Source organism: Chaetodon trifascialis, chromosome 5 (assembly GCF_039877785.1).
Source record: "Chaetodon trifascialis isolate fChaTrf1 chromosome 5, fChaTrf1.hap1, whole genome shotgun sequence".
Classification (NCBI taxonomy): Eukaryota; Metazoa; Chordata; class Actinopteri; order Chaetodontiformes; family Chaetodontidae; genus Chaetodon; species Chaetodon trifascialis.
The window spans coordinates 8,398,511-8,418,687 of NC_092060.1; the positions used below are offsets into that span (position 1 = coordinate 8,398,511).

Genomic DNA, 20,177 nt, shown 5'->3' on the forward strand with positions numbered 1-20,177 from the left:
AAGACGTGAATGCACCATGTGTTCCCCACAGACTGAGCTGAGACGGTAGGGGAAGTGGGCGCGAGCGCTGCCATAACGCCTTGGTAATAGATCGTCAAGGTATAGAGACTAGGTCACGTAACAGGAAGTGTAGCGTATGCTTTCAAAATAAGAGCATAACATGCCTGGGTAAAATTCCATAATCTCCAAAATTGCATTAAGCAATTATAGGCCTGCACCAAATGTATTGATAATTTTCAAATAATGCAACTGAGTGGCTCTCACATCTTGTGCTTGTGACTGTTAATGGTTGCCAATTCCACAAGGTAGGAGATTGCAATAATGTTACTCAATTGTGTCAAAATGTTCAGAATGGAAGCAGAATCAAAGTCAGTTGGAAAGAATAACTCGTGCTGTCCTGTAGGATAAGAATGACACACTCCACTGTGCCTCTGATGGGCTCACCCTGATATTCTCAGCCTAATCCTAACCAGTCATCACTCCTCGTACCTAAACCTGCCCAACCCAGTTGAGGGAAAGTATGGTCATGACAACCTTGTGTAGTAGAAAAGAGGTGGTAAACCTTAATGTGTGTCTGAAAGGATATATAAAGTAACATGTACTCATGTTTCTGAAATGGACATAGCCGTAGCAGCAAATAGATTTTGTCATACGACAATCTACACAATTTTGTATATGCATGCTCATTATTTGATGGATGCTGGTTTTGCTACTAGTCAATCCCTTTAGCATGGATAACTGCAGTAATGTCTTGGTTGGCCTCTGGTCCACTGTCACAAAACAGCATTTTGAAAGAAGTGGATTCCAGACAAATGAGATGAAAACTATGTATGTAGGTCATCAAGTGCTTTCAATGTTGCACAATTGTGTAACCAGCTGAGATAAAACAATATTAACAATTGTAAGCCTAAGGAAACACTTGTTGCAGCTGTTTTTTTCAACGGGTTTATTTTGACACTTGAAACCGGAAGTACTACAATGTTGTGTTATGGATGCAACGTGATGCTGGACTCAACGAAGATACCAAGGCGCCATAAACATTTGCAAGCTAGCAAACATTGCCTTATCCGGTAACGTCATATTCAAACGTCGCTCAATGGTAAGTTTTCATGCTAACGATAATGATACTAATAATTTACCATGGAAAACTAACGCTAGCTGGGCGAGAAGCTCGTCATTAGCCAAAGTTAGCTTTCCTATTGTTTTTTGTCATTCTTATTGGTTTTAATGTGGGTTTGCTTTTCCTTTAGATAAAGCTAACTAGCTACTTAACGTAACATACAGACTACGCTAAACTAACTTAACATTCAGCCCATATAAAGTGTTGAAGTTATTCGTCATACGCATAATGTTTGTATTGACATAATGATAGTCGCTAAGCTATTAGTGTTAGCTAAGCGGGTTAAGGCTATCTGTATGGAATGTAACGCTATCGCGTTCATTGTGGTTGCCTGACAACTGAAAATTAAAGAGACAGTAACGTTACCTACTCGGTCGTTAATCAGTATGTGTTAATTGCTGTAGTTACTATCAAATACAGAGTCGACGTGACATGTAACTAACGTAATTCCGTAATATGATGATGACAATGATTATGGTCATTCTACCATATAATCTGGTGCGCGTGATCACTGTTTTGCCCACCGCCTCAACAGTTGAAAACGATAGGCAATCCAGTTAGCAAGTGACTGAATTTATTACCACTCATTAGACCACAAATGAGGAACTAATCATTGAAATCACCTGCTGTAGTCTTTGATTTTGTTAAAACTAATATACATTTGGCCCTCTATGGCACACAGTTGAACACCCTTTACAAAGGATAATTAGGCCTGTCAAATATTATTTCTAATCTTCTCCAGATAAAAGCGTAAATAAATGTCATAATTTTACACTGTCTTACTTTATGCTTTCTCTGCAGTAGTGATGAATATAAGCAATCGGGGCATTTTGCGTTGTCAGTTTGGAGATGGATGAAGAGCTGGAGAACTTCATCAGGGAGCGAAAGGCGAGGGTGGCTGAGGATAAAGCCAGTTTAGAGCAAGACCCTCCTTATATGGAAATAAAGGTGTGTTGGAATGATGGTTGTTTGGTTATTGGTTTTGATCTGGTTCAGAGTCGGGGTTGTGGATGAATAATACATATTACACAGACATAGGCATTTTATTAAATTGTGATGCATGTGACATTTTCACTTACCCCCCCTAATTTCTCTCTAATTGACTGACAGGCAAAACCCCACAGAGCCTATGGGTCCACTGTTAAGGAGAACATCCCTCCCAAGTCTATAGCACAGGTGAAAGGTACAGTACCTGACCACATTACCCCCTTTTAATTAAGTTTTTTCATTAGGACATAGCAAATACCTTAAGTCTATCACTGTTATTAACCCATGTCATGTGAGCAATGTCTGACAGGGTAGATGTTGGGTTGTGTCTACATTAAAAATGGATGGATGTGTTTTGTCAGAGGAGAGTTGCAACGTGGGTCTACCCCTTGGTGTGGAGTATGAGAGGAAGAAACAGAGGCTGCAGCATGAGCTCCGCATGGACTACAGGCGCTACATGGCTCAGGTGACTGTCACAGACTTACTTGTTTACTCATGCTCAATACTTGATACTAGTTCTATATAGAAGGAAGAGATCACTTCTGCAGAGGTCCACTGAAGTGTGTGCATCTGTGCATGTTTGGTGTTTGCTGTCCATTACACTGTGTCCGTGTCTTTCTATTTTGTAAGGCTCCTCCAAATGAGGTCAGTATCCTATCGTCGGCATAGTGGTCAGGTATCCTCAGCGACGTGTACAGTCTGGAAGTATCACATGACCAAGCTGTGTTAACCAGGCAGTTTGACCCATGAAAAAGCTTCTGCATGATGTGATTGAATGTGGAAACCCAGCATAAATACCACTCCTTGTTGTGGATATGTTGTTAATCACAAAATGTTCTGGAAAAAGCTGTGATATATAAATATATTTACCATTAACCTGGTATACTGATTGTATTCAAGTTGCATACTAACACTAATTACTCTGTAAACTAAGGTATTCCATTTACCAATATGATAGAGGTGGGTTCATTTGAGTCTCCAGTGGTCATGCTGGGGCACAGCTATTAACTCCTTTCAGCTTTAGATTTCAGCTCTAGCTTGGTGCTTTGGTTAACACTGCTAATTTTAGAATCATGATGGTGATATTTTATGTTCCAGAAAAAACACTTTGCAGAGCCTGGACCATTAATTCACCTTGATAACAGGAGGTGTGTCAAGGTAAATGTCTCTCTTTAATGACTTAATGATTTGAAAATGATGTCTTTAATTGGACAGGTTAATTATGTTTTTCTAAAAATCTGACTCTACACAAAAGTCTAACTAATAACCTCTTCTGTTTTATGAGCAACCTATTTTTAATGAAGGAAAGTAAGTGAACTTCCTCCTTTTTCCTGGATGGCTGCCAAAATCTGTAGAAGAGCAGACTTGAAAGGAATGAGTGATGCAGAGACCCAGCACAAACTTCCGCATTCATTCTTTGTAAAAGAAGAAGATCCAAAGAGCCTCTCTTTGTTTCCCAAAACATGTTCAAAATGGAAAAATAGAAATGACAAGTGTCACATGGTGAAATCTAGTTACGAAGTGAGCAGGGAAGTTGAAATAGTTAACGGTTATGTATAAATGGTTCAAATGAATGCATTGGGAACATGATGGAAACTGTTGATGATGGGGTGCTTGAGCTCATGTGACAGAACTGTGTTGGTACAAAAAAGTTCAGGAATCACTGATTTCCATCAGACAAAAGAAACTGTTGCTTTGAAATGAAGTGCTGTGATTGTACCCAACTTCATACTTCAGATGGTTGATGTTGACATGATGATAGCTTCATACCCTCTTTTTTTAACATTTGCTGCCCTCTACAATCATGTTTCCTTTTGCAGCACCTGCTTGAAGACCAGGCAGGTGCTCTTCCCAAGCAGCGGCCCGCCCTTCGGAGGGATGCAGCCACTCTGACAGAGGACAGTAGAGGGTTGCACAGAGCTTTGCGCCTCGCTGAAGTGAAGAGACTGTGCCCTGAGGAGGATGAGGAGCCGTCACCACGGTTTCCCAGGCATCGCGACAGGCTTGGGAGGCCGGTGGACCAGGAGTCAGAGGAGGAGGAATACTTTAGGGAGGAGCTGGATCTGACGGAAGCCAGAAGGCACAGGCTTACAGGGGTTGAAGCCGATCATGAGAAAAGACGAGCCAATAAGACAGATGGCAGGTACCTGAGGGGAATTGTCCATTATTTTCTTTATTTATGTGTGTATGTTAAAAGCATGTTGTAAAATAGTTGACTTGTTGTTTGTCCTTATCTATGTGTTTCCCAGAGAGAAGAGGGAGAGCCCAGCAGATGTAGTCAGAGAAGGCAGGAGATCAAAAGCACTGGTCAGAAATGTGGATGCTGAATTTGCCACTGGCCTTGTAATAGGTTAGACATTTCACCTTTTGCAACACTTTATTTTAAAAGCTCCAGCATTGGATGAACCTTTACAAGGCTTACAAGAAGTGTTGTTACTCCTGAAAACATAGTCCCTGTCAGAGCTATTTGTTGGTTTAAAAAAAGAAAAAGGTTTTCTGAAATGATAGATTACCCATTTGATGGCATGACTAGTTTAAGAGACTCAAACTAAACTACTGCATCGACGTGGTCTCTTTGTTTCTCATCTGTTCAGGAGCGGCAGACACAGAGGATGCCTTACAGAGGAGGAAGGAGCGCTACAGACAGGAGCTGCAGGAGCAGATCGCTGAACAGCACAGGAACAAGAAGAGGTACGTTGTCATAATCCTTGTCTTTTTATGTACAATTTAATACCTAAATAATACGTTTTAGTCATGTAGATGACACATATTTAGAGTAACTTGCCTCTGAAAGGCTGCATTATAAGATACAGCCAGCTACCATCCTGACAGCAGCTAATGTGCCTGTCAAGGGCCTAAAGCAAAATCCTGAAGTACTTCTTGCTGACTTGTTGAACATCCATGCAGATCAGTGTCATGCTTATTATGTGTGTAACTGCAAAACAGCTGTGTATATGTGTGTGTCCTTGTTACAGGGAGAAAGATTTGGAGCTGAAAGTCGCAGCGACAGGGGCCAATGATCCAGAGAAACAGGTCAGCTGGCAACTGACAAGCAACCCTCAAGAAGACTGTTGATTATATCAGTTTTGATCACCAAAAGGGAGATATCAAAGGGATTTTCAGTGTGTTACTACTTCCAGTGTATTTGTTTACCTTTCAATTTTGTCTCTATCCACAAACCAGCCAGACAGAATCAGACAGTTTGGACTGCACAGGAGAAAAGACCTTTGGGTTTTGGAGCCCTCTGCAACAGGAGCGAGCGAAACATCATCCAGAAGTCTACCTAACAATGAGAAGATAGGTGTTAGAGGCAGAGAGACGCCTCCTCCTGAGCAGCCCCACGTGGCCTTCCAGTCCCCTCTGCTGGAGTACAGCCCTGCCCTGGGGGGAGGTGGTCTGTCTCCCAACAGCCAGTCTGCAGCCCCGTCCTTTCCCAGAGCCCTGGACACACCCAGGTATCCTTAAACATAAACCACATGGAAGTTATAATCCTCAAGATGTCAGTCCTGGTTAATTTGGGTACACAGGTGGTCACTGTGCTAACTGCAAGTGCAGTGCTATTTTGAAGCGTATCCTGATGACTGAAGCCTGAAGAAATCAGAGCACTGATCAGTTTCAACAGGTCTTTGATACAGTGATCATACTGTCTCGCTTTCTTGCTCTTATGGATAATGAGCATTGTGTTCATTGACTGCAAAGTTTGTCATCGTTATCAACATAACACAATGACACAATTTTATCATAGGATTGAGATTGTTTTATCGCCCAACCCTACAGTGCAGCCAAACAAACTCACATTATTTGATAAAGAGGTCGATAAAGGGACTGGAAACTGTCTTTATACACAGTACAGTGCAGTTAATTTGATTGAGAGTTGGAGGTGTGCAGCGCTTCATTTAACAGCTCACTGTGGCTTCTCCTTCCTGAAATATTTCAAATGATAGCTCCACAAATGGCTCATGTCTTGTTTTGTAGACTCATGCTGCTGAACGACTGCAGTTAGCAGCACCCTCAGTGACAAATACATTGTGTTTCCGGTGACACCTTCACAATAAAAGCCCCCCCTGTGTTTGCTGATTGAACACTGTTAATGTGAAGCAGAAGGGTATTGTTACACTTGTCACAGCTCTGATATGGCCGTAGCAGAGTCAATACTGAATAGTGATGGTAACAATCAGTGAGGTGAGATTAGACACAGTTGATGCTGCATGCATGCATGCATCATTTCCTGTTGATCTCTTGTGAGTATGATAGTAACTTGAATCCATCATGGGGATGGCAGACTCATTCATGAAAATTTGAAGGGTTACATTACTTCATTAATTATTCAATGTCCTACTTTGCATCTCCAGAATCCCCTTGTTCCCTCCTCATCCTCCTTCAACTCTCAGTGAAGCCTACAGGAGCCCGTATGGAGAGCCTAATCACTACTATGGCACCAGAAACCTGCTTGACCCAAACATGGCCTACTGTAAGTGCTGCTCTCCTCTGTTAAATGGGAGTAAAACAACTGTCTTAACTGTGGTGTTGGCTGTAGGCTATATCAATCTGCCACATTCAGCATCATCATCATGATTTGAACTCATTTCATTTTTCTGTCCAGATGGTCACTTCTCTGCTGCTGGTGCTGGCCCTCCCATGTCCTACTGGAGCATACCACCAGGGGGAGGTGTGCCCAGCCAGTTTGGTAATCACAGTCCTCACAGCCAGCACAGTGGAAGCAGCTTCCCTGAGCCCCTATTACAGTAAATATATCCTCTTCACTTTTGGAAAGCAGGTTCAGAATATTATTAGCAGCCAAATGAAAGTGGCAGTGAATTTATCTGCTTTGCCAGCACACAGGCATCTTACTTATCATTTAGTGATTTCAGTGAAACAGATTGTTGCAGTGGATATGAATATGACAGTGTGGGCCTGAATCTTTTTTGACAGGCCTAACAATGAGACTGCTGCTGTGAACTCGCAAGTCAGGGTTTTCCCTCCAGAGAGATCCAGATCAACCAGGGACAGGATTCTGAGCTACAGGGAGGCTCTGAATCAACAGGTGGGTTAAACTCATTTTCACTCTCTATTTAAGTGCTGTCTTTTCTCAGATTGGTTCAACAGATGGGCCTCCACGCTGCCATCATCATTCATTATAATTATAATTTTCCTAAACACAAGTGACTCCACTCCTGCTTTTTAGTTCTATTGACTGTACCTAATAAGTGTATGGATGAAATCACCAAACCCAAACAATGATTGACACTCAAGGTACAAGTACAACAAAAGGTTGATGAATGTCAATTTAATCAAAATGGATTACTGCATAAAAGCAGAGGGAACAGATATGGATCTATATGTCTGAACATTTTCAGAGGATGCTGCTGAGTCAGTTCTGTTGTTGAGCGTTAAATGCAGATGCTTTTAAAAATGAAGGGTCTGAATGTTGAAAGTTAAAAATGGTAAAAGGTTTACGTTCATGTCGTTGGCTGCCTGAAACACATTGCAGCCTTTATCGTGGGGTAAACAGACCATAATGGCTGTGTATGAACAGCATCACCTTGGCTTGGATCCAGTTTATTATTAGGGAGTAACAGAAATAAAGTGGCTGCAGGTAACTTTTAACTTTCACTGCATCCTAGTCTGTGATATGTTGGCAGGAAGCTTCCAGGAGAGGGAGCAGCGAACGTTACAACAAGGTAAAGGTGATCCAGTTTAGACTCCAGTGCAAGTGAAGCTACACCCTTATTTCCTCATTAATGTGTTGATAGCATTGGCAGTAGAAGTGTTTGCAAGATCTCCCTCTAGTCAGGTGTTACTTCATACCCCAGTACCACCTTAGTCCCATCCCAGTCCTCCCTCTTACTCCTCTGGTTGTTGTATGATAGTGAAACTGCAAAAGTCTGTTCTACTGCTGCCTGTGCTTGCATTTTGATGCAAGCTCGGATGTTGTGAAGAAAACTGGCTGCTGATAAAGAATATTTCCTAGTGTTTTAGAGAATAACAATTGACTTTAGAGAAATCTGATGTAACCTGTAAAACACTTGTAATGTAGATCCAGGAGCAACAGGAACGGAGGCTCCTGGAGAGGGAGGAGACGGCACGTTACGAGGCCCAGCTGGAGGCCGACATGAAGAAGCACCAGCCCTGGGGTCGAGGCGGAGGAGGAGCCCCACTCAGAGACAGCACTGGGAATCTCATCGGTATGTCCCACACTGCTGACAAAGGCACCATAAAACTTTTTTCTATGCAAGATAATAACACATACACACATCCTCTTCATGGATGAGAAAGTCTTATCTCCTATTCTTGTACCCAGCTGATCTCAACCAGATGCACAAGCTGAATGAGGAGGCCTACAGCAACCCGGAGCAGTGGCAGAGGAGAGCCACGGCTGCCGTGACGGCCCGCCGACCAGAGTTCCCTGACCCCAACGAGAGGGTCTCTGGTACTGTAGCAGAGTGCAGTATGCATGACAGTAGTGACAGGCTCTCTGGTACCAGAACCATCTTCATTCTCAGTGTATTTAGCACTACTAGCACTGCAGCCTGCACTAAAATAATACAGAAAGAAAAAGAACAGACAGCTTAAATTAAGTATAAAACACGGAGTAGAATACGTACAACAGCTGGTCTTATGGATGGAGCTCTGATACACTGTAGCACCACAGCATAAAGTCATCTTCTAATGTTGTCCCAGCTTTGGCTCCTGCCCAGAGAGATCTCTCCTAGACTTTGAGGAAAGTTTATTTTGAAAAGAATGTGTTTTGGTCCAACTCACAATAGAATTTCTTCCTGGTTCTTTTGTAGGTTTCACCCATGTCCAAACCCCCCAGTTTGCCAGAGGCAATGTGTTTGCAAACCAGCCCACCCAACAACAGCTGCAGGAGCAGGACAAGTACAAAGCTTACCTCAAACAGCAGGTACTGCTTTAAACAGCTGCTGCCTGCTGGCTGTGTCTTATGGTGGCTTGTCTTGTCGACCATCCCGTTCTCTAGAAGTGTAGCTACCTGCTTGTAGAGTGAGTTTACCGGCACAAACCAGAAAGAGGTTTGCTTCGTGCCTTGCTAACATTTTGCCTCAGCCTTCCTGCCTGCGAGTAAAGAGCTGCTCTGGGTTTTGGGATCATGTCAATGGGTTTATGTTGTCTCATTAACCTGGGTTTGGTTACAGATTGAGGAGAAAATGCGTAAAAAGGCAGAGGAGAAGGAACGGACGAGACTGGAGGAGGAGAAAGAGGAGAAGAGGCTGGCAGAGCAGAGGGCTCGCATCCAGAGGGAGTATGAGGAAGAGCAAGAGAGGAAGAAGCGGAAGGAAATGGAGGTGAGTAGTTAAACAAACATTTACTCTTGTGTTTGAAGTTAAACGAGAAGTTAAATTTGAACCTCCAATTCTTTCCCCATTGCCTCCGCCATCCTCTTTCTTTCCTTGCTCATCCGTCACTGCCTCGGCTCCTCAGCAAAAAGCCAAGAATGAAGAGCTGATTCTTCTGGCTGAACAGAGGAGGAAGGAAGCGGAGAGGAAGAAGAAGGAGGCAGAAGAGAAGGAGAGCGCTGTCCTGAGAAGGCAGTATGAGAGGGAAAGGCAGGCTCGGATGGAGGAGGTCAGACAGCTCCAAAACAAACACCATCACACTGCAATTTAGTGACACTGAAAGTTCCAACAGCAGACATGAAATTACAAGTTGGCAAGTATTGAAAATGTCAATACTCTTGTAATGTAAATGATGTAATTATTATTAAATATTTCACTATACAACAAAGAGCATCCAGTGATAATCAGCAAGTTTCCAGGACTAGATGTGTAACCTTACCTGGACCTGTTCAGGAATAGTTTGAGTGGTATTCTCTCTTTTCTCTCAGCTGACAGCCAGCTGACATGTATGTTCTTCATATGAGTGAGGCCAAAAAACCCTGGTCAGTTGTTTGTATTGACAATTTGAAAAACAACAGAGAGCAGCCGACTGTTACTGCCACAGTATGAATCTGTGTAAGGCGTGAAGCTGACCAGCCACAGAGCTCTCCAGTTTCAACATGCAGTAGTAGGTGACAGGTTCTTTAAGAAGTAGGAAATGGTAATATTTCTTCTGCTTTGACGTTCTTCATTGATCACCCAAAGGGGAAATTCTCTTTTGAACCTGTTTTGGATGAAGGATTAGCCTGTGGCAGCAGTGTTGCTTCACTTGAGCACGAGTTGAATGTTTTTCTAAAGATAATTTGTAGCAGAAATCATGTGGTGAAGTAGATTGGCTGAAATCACTTTTTGCAGTAACCGGCAACACTGTCAATTACCCTATTTAATATTGATGAGCTGTATATAAACATTTGATAAATGCTTTATATGTCCCCTGTAGCCAGTCTTAGCATTTCCCATTTGGTCGTCTTCACTGACACCAAAACACACATAGTGGGCGACAACCATCAAGTTGAATTTAATTGAACCATAGTTTTTGAAACTTTCATGTAGAGAACGGGCGGCTGTGTGTTCTTAGGTCTGCAGGGAGCCATCGCCTCCAATCCCCACTCTGCAGAAGAAACATGGGCAACACCAGTACATCCCCAGGCCCCCCACTGTTGACAGCCAGCACTCTGCCCCCCTGTCTGTGAGTCACACACACTTGACACAAACTTTGTCTTTGTTTAAAAGAGGATTTTTTCTCAGCATCTTCTTCCCTGAATAAGTAAAGGTTAGCGCTGTGTTCTCTCCCCCTCTGTGTGTCTCTGTTTTCATACTGTTAAATTTGTCTTTCAGGAGCGCTCCTTGTCTGGTCTCCAGTCCCCTCCAGTCCCTGCTCGTAGGAATCAGCTCCGAGCTGCAGGTACTGTAGAAGTTATGCAGTTAGTTGTTTGAACCAAACAGTAAGACACTGCAGCTTTAGCAGTCTGTCCCACACATATGCTGATTATCCTGTAGTTGAAGCTTAGCGCTGATAATTAGTATTGGTGGTGAAAAGACTGTATCAGATGTAGTCTGTGTGTGTTTCAGGTGACCAGCATGATGTGTTCAGTGAGCTGTCAGCGCTGCGTCGGCAGCTTCGCAGTGAACAAAAGCGTCTGGAGGGTCGACTGCAGCAAGGCGACTGGGAGGAATTCGACTCTCCTCTGAGCGACAGGTCAAACCCCGGCAGATGCACCACTCTTACTGTAGACTGATTATATTTAGTCTCATAAATGCAGTTTTTGGTGGACATGTTTGGAAATGTACTGATTCCTTACCTTCGGTGTTGACACATGAATCCGACTACAAAAGGATATACTGGTAGTTGTGGATCTGTTGCTGTGCATTACACTTTGAATCCTGTCCAGTGGTACTTGTACCCCAGGGGGTACCTGTGCGGCTGCTTGGGTATACATGGAAAGATTTTGGGGGAGTTTTATTTATTTAATACTGTGAGATCAGAGAGCCTGGACAGCCATGATGATTGGCCCTTTACTTTCAGACTTTATGTTAACAATGAGTGGAAGCATTCTGCTGTGATGTGTGAGAGACTGATAGCAGTTACTAAGTTTTATTGTGTGTCTTTGCCTGTATTTGTCCAGACATCGGGAGCGCCCCCTTGTGGACGTGTTTGATATGGCTAGGCTGCGGCTCCAGGCTCCGGTCCGAAGACCTAACTCCAGAAACATGGGGCCCAGAAACCTGCTGCAAATCCACGACTCCCTTCAGCTCAAATACTCAGGTAATACACGAGCCTTCCAGTCTTCGCTGCACTCTAATTATTAAGAGATTATTAGCTGTGACTGTTTTGTGTGTGTGTGTGTGTGTGTGTGTGTGTGTGTGTGTGTGTGTGTGTGTGTGTGTGTGTGTGTGTGTTAATGAGACAGATGGTGAGTCCAGGCTTTGCTTCAGTGAGGTTCCAAAAATGGAGGAAGTGGGTATGGCCAGCAGGAGAAGGAGGGACTACAGAGATCCATGTCACCAGTTGGGCACCCAGAGGTCAACAGCCCAGGATGGTTAGAGCTCACTGCTTTTGTTGAAGTCATGGAAAGGCATCATTTATGCAAGGAAAGACTTGCTAGCTCCTGCTGCTATATGTATTTTTTACCATGCTTAATTAAGCTAGCAGGAAGAGACAGAGCTAGTGACCTTTGAACTTTTAGAGAACTTTTAGCAGATATTTTTCTTAAAAATGTGCTGATGCTCAATGGATTGCATTGTGTGAACCAGACCACCTGCAGATGTAGCCTCGCTGTTGTGATCTGCGTCAACATGCTTCTTTCCTTATTGAGATGGGATATCCAGATATGCAGATCACATGTTAATGCTGTGTAAATGCAGCTGTACACAGCAGTAAAAAGAGAGAAACTAAATAATGTCCTTGTGTTGCAGATTATTTTGACCTGTCCCCACCACAGCAAAGTAATTATCTGGTGAGCTGAAAAGAAATACTGGTTTGGCTTGAAGCACCTGTGCTCCAGCTATAAAATCCACCTGCTTTATATGTAATGTAACAACTAACTTGTAACTGTTGGAGTGGAATTCTGAAACGAGTTGTCTGTGTTGCAGAAGAGTGTGATGGCGGGGTCTGCAAGAGGTTGTCTGCTGGAGTCAGAGAGTGCTTTCATTGGTAAGACTGCCATGATACAATTATTTTAATGGAGGCATATTTACTGTCTTTATTTGAATCAAGATGTGCAGCATTTTTCGTCTGGCATCACTGAGGTGCAGGCGTTTGATAATGACTGAGCTGCTACAGCACAGTGTATCCTCTCTAAGTCAGTGTATTTGAGATGCCTGGGGCTTATTTGGCTTTTCGGCTTGTTGTGTGTTTGGCTTGTTAAGACCCCCTAGGCGATGCCTTGCCAGTGCCGCGTACTCCAGAACTTGAGAAAACCCCTCTGCTGTCAGCCAGGGAGAGGAGGAGGCTGGCCAAAGAGTCACAGCACCACCAGGTACTACACCTCACAGGTGTCTGATGGATGTGTTGTTGTGGAGCTCAAGAATTCACCAAGTAAGCCACAACGTTACTTTCATGTCCTCTGGTTGCTTCAGGGTCGAGCTGCTTCCAGCCAGCACTTTGACCAGCATGATGACTACACGGGTAACAGACTGCAGCAGGAAGCAGAGGCCGGCGGTGAGGCGAAGAGCCAGGACAGGACGGGTCGTCTGATGGCGCTCAGTCGCCATGGCAACACAGCCGGTATCACTTGACAGATTGAGTTCTGCCGCTTGTTAGGTTTTATGTAATTATTTCAGTTTTTTTGGACATATTCACACATGAAAGAAATTTTCAGGAATTAAGTGATTCAGAATTGTAACATTTGTGCCCAGAAGCCATTAAATTCAGCCAATATTCAAATAAGCATGAGACTGTTGATGTTAGTTGGATAAAGAAGAGGGATGTAGGAATACCAAAAACTCACGGTACAATAATCCCTCGATATAAAGTTGACAATACGATATTTATCGCAATATTAAAAAATGTTGGCACACATCCACTCTAAAAGTCAGTGGAGCATCTTCAATTTCTTTTTGTTATTGGCATGTTCATCAGTCATTTTCTCATTGGCTTTATTTTTAGCCGCTTGGATTGCATGAAAAGGATGGTGGGAGTCTGTCTTCTTGACTACTGTGATTGCACCCTCTGCTGTTCAAGCAAAAACAATACAATTTTTGACAAGGAGAGATAGTGAATGACCATGTAATGTCACAATAGATCGTGTCACAGTCATCGATCCATATATCTGTCGTGATATTGTGAGATTCGATATATTGTTACATCCCTAATAAAGAATAATAATAACAATATTTCCTCAGCAAATATTTATTTAGTATATTCGAGACACCTTGCTGTCGCAATCACTTGTTTCACGACAAAGACAAAGTGGGTATGTAAAGTTTGGTTTTCAGCTCTTTGAATGTTTCACTCCGTCTCTTTGCTCGTCTTCTGCAGGACTGCTGGATCTGTCTGATGACGACTCCTCCCCTCCTCGCTTTTCTCTTCACAATCCTAACCATCAGAGCTCTGTAGAAACTGTCGCCACAGATCCCTGGATGCAGCCGGGAACATCGGACGCTCTGAAATGTTTGGAGTGACCATGAGGAGGCTCATGGCTTTTGTGACAAATAAATAATGTGAATAGGAACATCTGAATCATGATAGGTGAGGGTGGAAGATTTAGGGGCATCTCTGGACAGAATATGGCATAAATGGAATATAATGTTCACAATAATATTCACACATGTTTTCATTAGCATATAATTACCTGAAAATAGCAAACATTGTTTTCGTTAACTAAGAATGAGTTCTTCATATCTGCAGAGAGTTCGCAGCCACAGTGGCAGAGGGTGAGGCGAGGGTTCAGTTAGCTGCAAACCTCACCACTACATGCCTCTAAATCCTCCACACTGGACCTTTAAACTATTGTTTACATCAGAGAACCTCGATATCTGATATCATGCTGAGAACTAGGTGTTCTTTTTTGATAGGAATTGACTATTTTATTAATGACTATTATCTATCTATTAATGACTAAGTTATTCTTAAATAAATTCTATTTTTATTATATGAACTGTGTATTTTCTTTGCATCACAGCCTCAAATTTACAAACCAGATGTTCTCCAACACATTGTGTTTAATCCTAGATAGAACTCCATCAGCAGGAAGTGTGCCACACTTCCTGTGGGATTAACAACCGTTTACATAGAGATTAGTGCCTCCATTGAAGTTTCACTGACATGTACTTCATGTTAACTATATTGTAGGTTGTTATTTTTGGAAATGCATTTATGCTTTCTTGCCAAGTCAAAGACATTATCAGATTAATACCACTCTTATGTCTGCCTGTTCAGTAAGAAGCCATCGCCAGCTGCCAGTGTTGTCTCTTAGTTTAGCATAAAGACTGGAAATGGGGAAAAACTACAACTGTTGCCTTGTTCTGTTCAAATGTGACAAAATCTTTGCACTATTTCTTGTCTGAAAAGTTGTGGTGAACAGTATACTTCCCAAAATGTTAACTTATTCCTGAAACAGATGGCTGCGGTTAACGATTGTCAAACATGAAGTGTGAACACTCAACTATGGAAGACATATTGTAAAAAGAATATGAAGAAACAGTAATTTTACAGTCTATACCTGAATCCTACTGGTCATTTTTCACTATTAACTTTTGACCTAGAAACTTAAAAATCTCATTCTCCAGATTTTCATATTGTATCAAATACAGATGAAATGCCATTACAGATCGGACCTTTGTCCTCCAGGCCATACATCATCTGCCAATAGCACTGCATTAATGTCTAGTCAGGGAAAGTAGTCCACAGAAAATCATTCTTTCCTTGAAGCAACAAGACTTTCCCATCTGCTGTTGGGTTGACACGATACCATCCAGAAGAAATTCTATGAAGTGATCAACTTTATGCTGCTTTGTTTGAGTCAAGGCACTGAGACAGAAAATGCTGAACCTGCAGTTACATTTCATTTTTGAGATCTAAGTATAGTCTCACAGAGCTAATTGTGTGGCTGCAGACTCTTTGTATCACTGTATCACAGGTTTTACAGTTTTTGGGGCTTGCTGCTATTAAATACTCTCATGAAATATCAATGAAATCTTGCAGAGTCAGTCTCAAAGCAGCCGTTACATTATTCACTGTCTGAAAGCAAAGACACAAATTAAAACTAAGCTTCCAGTGGACAGAAGGGACTGGAGTGCATTCATCACCTTTAATTGTGCAAACAGAGTCCGGTTCAACATAACTGTGTCTTCATCAGAGTCAAAGTGGATGAAGACATAAGGCAAACAACATACAGTGATCAGTCAACCAAAGACAGATCTACAGTTGTCATTGGCTAATTGGTTGAACAGGGAACAAAACATCATGGCTCCATACTTCCCTTTTAATAACATTTTACAACCAATCGGAGGAATCTACTCAGTCTCATCAGATGCATCAAAGACCTCCAAATGAAAGAAATGGGATTCTTCTGGCACACGAGTGCAACAGGAAAACACAGAGATTAACATCTCAGAGTCTCTGCATTCACATGTTTTATACAGCTGCATCTCAAACACCTTTTGACCTTTTAACACAGGTTGAGTATCTTATTAAGCTACTGTATGTTCTGAGTTGGAACTTCCTGTTTCCTGTCAGCAGCATGATCTTTGACCACAAGCCACTCTGATCATATCTAGTTTTTTTTTTTTTTTTTTTTCAGGACAATTTAAATATATTTTGAGATCATATGAACAGTTTTGACTTAAATATCTAAATAATATAAGGTGATGAGTTCCTAATGTGTGGATGGTCAACGCACTAAGAGATTTTTGATGGATTAGCAGCCCGGGCCTACCGGAATCACCTTCATCCTACCTCCTCTCATTGACTATCTCTTCAGAGCAAGCTCTTCATTTATAATTCACATCATCAAAAGATCATTACAAGCATGTCTGAGGATATTCAGGGCCTAAAAGCCCGTTTCCAGTATTCCCAAGCTGACTTGGATGACTTAAAAGCCAATAAGGAGAAAAGCATGGATGACATGAAAACCATAACACAGGCTTTCTCATCTTACTAAACATCCACTAATGAGCTGACTCCTAAACTGGATTACCAACCCCTTTGAAATGATGATGATGCAGGCATCTATGAGGAATTTTTTTTTAAATCCTGACAATAATCGTGATTATTTTAAAAAATGCTAATTTATCATGCCAATTCTAGAATGAAGATCAGTTGAATCAACTAGACAACACTTGACAACATATTAATGAATGATCGAAATTACAAAATAAATGCAGAGTTATTGTTATATGTTAAAATATATATGTATGTAATATGTTATGAACCCCACAATAAACACATCGAATATGTTTGCAAAAGTTCAGCGAAAATGATGGAATATTGAGGAAGGTTTGCTCTCTGATTCAGCCTTCTGTGCATGTAATTCTGTATTATAGTTTTATATATCCATATATTAATTACTGCAATGTTGTTTAAGATGGGACATATACTTCACATCTTAATCAGACATATTTTATCCCCAAAAAATTTCTTGGAATGAATTCAAACTCAAGTCCTCAAGAGCCTTCAGCACCTTTGTTTAGGAACTTTAACATCTTGTCCTTTCATTCTGTAAATACTTATCTAACGTGTGTGTTTATGTTTAAATTCATGTATCATAGGCATAACCTTCCAGATACATTTCATAATTTCTTCATTTTATTATCACACTTTCATTCATATTCAGCAAGACATTCAAAGGGCTTTCATTCGACCTGACTGTCGCACTTCAAATCATCATTTTTCCATCAAATTTAGAGGCCCTTATCTCTGGAATTCACTAAATCCACATTTGAAGTCATCAACCTACTTTAACAATTTTCAAATCACATTAAAAAAAAATCTCTTACTTCAATAGATCTTTGAGTAACTGACCACAATATTTAGTCATCAAATTTCTATTTTGCCTCATAATGAGTTCCTTCTTTCACAGTCAGAAATGATTCTTACCACATACTTCTTGAAGTATTCCTATACTGCAGTCCTGTGGCACAGCGATGAGCAGTGCTTCTGTCACATCCTGTTGCTTGTCTTGTTTCGGGTCTATGGGAAGAGAATTCATTGATAACCCATTCAAAAACATAGTTCTGTCCAAGACTGCTTTGTGGAAAACATGTTGATGATGTTGTGGTTATATGTAGAGGTGATGTCTGATAGATGTCTGATTTTCTGAAATATATAAATGCTATTACTAACTGTCTTTCTTTCACTATGGAACAACATGAAACCTCTGACCACTTTCTAGACCTTACAAAGGAAACAGCAGCATTATTGAGACTAAAGCTGAGAGTAACCATCCAGAACAACAATTTGCAATATTCCTGTTGGCCAATTCTTGAGATTGCTCGAGTTCTTTACACATGTACTGGTAAAAAATACTCCATTAAATCCTACATCAACCACAGCAGCACGCGTGTCTATATACTGAAATGTTCCTGTGGTCTGGTTTATGTTGGACCAACAAAAAGAGATTTAAAGATTAACATAAGACTGCAATGTGTACACAAAACAAGGATTATGCTACTGCTTGACACTATGCACAGGCTCACCACGGCTTCGCAGCATCATCAAAGTTCTGGGGAATGGAAACCAAATCAGCTTCTTCTTCATCCTTCTCCTCGAGGTGGGGACATCATCACCTCCCTGCTCCACAGAGAGGCACATTGGATTCACACTCTGAACACAGTGAAGCCCTTTGGCATCAATGAAGAAGTGAATTTGTCATGTTTCCTCTAATGTGTCACATTTGATGGATGTTTACGCTGGTGTTTGGGGTGTAGCAGTTGGACATTTAGTGCACTCCTTCTCCTTCAGCCGGGGCGCCATCCAGAGAGAAGTGATGACAAGCAGCGAGGGAGGAGGCGTCACCTTAAACAAAGCATGATCTTTTAGAGCCATCAGAGTTTATTGCTCCATTAATCGCTGACAGGATGATGACGTCACACAGAAAAAAAGTTATACCAGCAATCACCTGTTGGCTGCTCAGCTGTATGTTATGTATATTTTCTGGTATTCATTCATTCAGTTGGAATAGTATAATTCACTGCCCTCAGAGCACTGTTCCAGTGCACATTCAAACAGTGTCATTTAAACCTCAAGGTCTGTACAGTGAAGCTCCAAAAGGTTCATGTCTCTTTTAACAGCAATTCAAGATCGCCACCTCTTGGATGACCTTTTCAGTACAACAAAACTGTAGAGGTGTCATGATTTTAAACATTAAAATACACAACTACAGGATAATATCAGTCATTTTTACATGTAACACTTTTATGTTCACTTAAATGTTGCTACAACTTTCTGGTCTTTTCCCCCCTCAGTTTACAAACAAATCTTTGAAAATCGGGGCTAGTTCGGGATCTCATTTTAAATACAGATTTTATGACATGTGAGTGAGGAGAATCAGTGGTTTTTCCTTTTTTGTATCATTTTTTTTTTTCAACTATTCCAAGCAGGGTTATCTCAGTGCAATCTCATAAACCCTCTCAGTCCATTCAGGAGGGTACCCTCACTGGACAAATCTGAATTTCATGTCCTTCGTTTTTTCCATAACGTCTTTGGTGCTACATTCTCTTCTTGTAACTTTCAGATTACTATTAACTTGTTAAACTCATTAAACTTGACTTCAAGATTGGGCAAATGTGTGTCTTTGTCAGGGTTCAAAACAAAATTTCTCTCTTGAAAAAAAAAAGAAAAGAAAAAAGAATAGACTAGATTGTTATAATTGGGCACACAAATAGTGTTTTTTCATGACCAAAGTAGGTAGATCAATGCTAAACTGATCGGGCAGAACGGCTGTGTGGTCCCAGCTCTGGAGACAGAAGTGTAAAGCCTCCAAATGCAGTCATGTGGTAGATTTGTGTACAGGCTTGTGTATATTTATATACAGTATACATATATATAAACAGGTGGTTGAGGTTGGGATACACACTGCCTTTGCCATTTGAACTGAGTAGGGCATCTGGTGTATGCGCTTTCTGAGATGCATTTTAAAAGGTGAGCAGACTCCACTTGCACCACAGGCATATGCCGGCATGGTCATGGAGCAGACCCACTTAATATGGCAACTCCCACCCTTGGATTTATCATCCAAGAGATTTGAAGCCCTTTTCAAACAATTGTCCCATGACTATTGAACACCTGGTCTAGCTTGACTGTACTCTGAATGCCGTTAGTCTTACTTGTTCATCCACTTTGACTCTGATGAAGACACAGCAATGTCAAAAGTCTGCTTGCACAATTAAAGGCTTTAAGTTAATTGGTGTGCACCAGTCCCTTTTGTCCTCTGGAAGTGTGCTGTCATCAAAGCACCTGATTCAGCTGTATGTTCCAGGAAGATGTGCAGAGAACCCTGTTTCAATTAAAACTAAGAATTACTCAAATAACATATGTGAAACCATTTGAAGCTGAATTTTGCCTGTGTCTAGAAAACCCATGGGAGCTTGTTTTCAGCATCATCCACCAAACCTGAACAAGTGAGAACAAGAAAACGAAAAGCTGCAGAGCCTGCGGTCATTTATCATTTGTCCCCTGGGTCTGATTTTCTGCATACTACATGAAAGCAGAGCTGTTTACCATCACATTTCTGATG

The 20,177-nt window shown here is 41.5% G+C and overlaps 1 protein-coding gene across 2 annotated transcripts; it reads left to right on the forward strand.

The window, feature by feature from the left end:
- Positions 1–977: 977 nt before the first annotated feature.
- LOC139331747 (centrosome and spindle pole-associated protein 1-like) lies at positions 978–14,596 on the forward strand. Of its 2 annotated transcripts, XM_070963374.1 has the most exons (29): positions 1,011–1,099; positions 1,922–2,068; positions 2,231–2,303; positions 2,470–2,573; positions 3,206–3,265; positions 3,928–4,250; positions 4,357–4,457; positions 4,702–4,798; positions 5,083–5,140; positions 5,291–5,562; positions 6,460–6,578; positions 6,711–6,852; positions 7,040–7,151; positions 7,750–7,794; positions 8,154–8,292; positions 8,409–8,537; positions 8,899–9,011; positions 9,262–9,411; positions 9,548–9,691; positions 10,580–10,690; positions 10,840–10,906; positions 11,074–11,200; positions 11,628–11,767; positions 11,913–12,041; positions 12,418–12,458; positions 12,595–12,655; positions 12,871–12,980; positions 13,081–13,228; positions 13,982–14,595. In XM_070963374.1, the coding sequence occupies exons 2-29, from the start codon at positions 1,970–1,972 to the stop codon at positions 14,122–14,124; spliced, it is 3,357 nt and encodes a 1,118-aa protein (XP_070819475.1). In that variant the 5' UTR covers positions 1,011–1,099; positions 1,922–1,969; the 3' UTR covers positions 14,125–14,595. The 2 variants fall into 2 exon arrangements, with proteins under 2 accessions (XP_070819476.1, XP_070819475.1); XM_070963375.1 differs by lacking the exon at positions 7,750–7,794 and having other exon boundaries at positions 978–1,099; positions 8,145–8,292; positions 13,982–14,596.
- Positions 14,597–20,177: the final 5,581 nt, after the last annotated feature.

Excerpts from the sequence above, each read along its gene's own strand:
- LOC139331747 (XM_070963374.1), top strand. The coding sequence starts at position 1,970 with ATGGATGAAGAGCTGGAGAACTTCATCAGGGAGCGAAAGGCGAGGGTG. Across the intron at positions 7,795-8,153 it reads AACGTTACAACAAGGTAAAG|CAACAGGAACGGAGGCTCCT; the intron begins GTGATCCAGTTT and ends TAGATCCAGGAG. Across the intron at positions 12,042-12,417 it reads GAGGTCAACAGCCCAGGATG|ATTATTTTGACCTGTCCCCA; the intron begins GTTAGAGCTCAC and ends CTTGTGTTGCAG.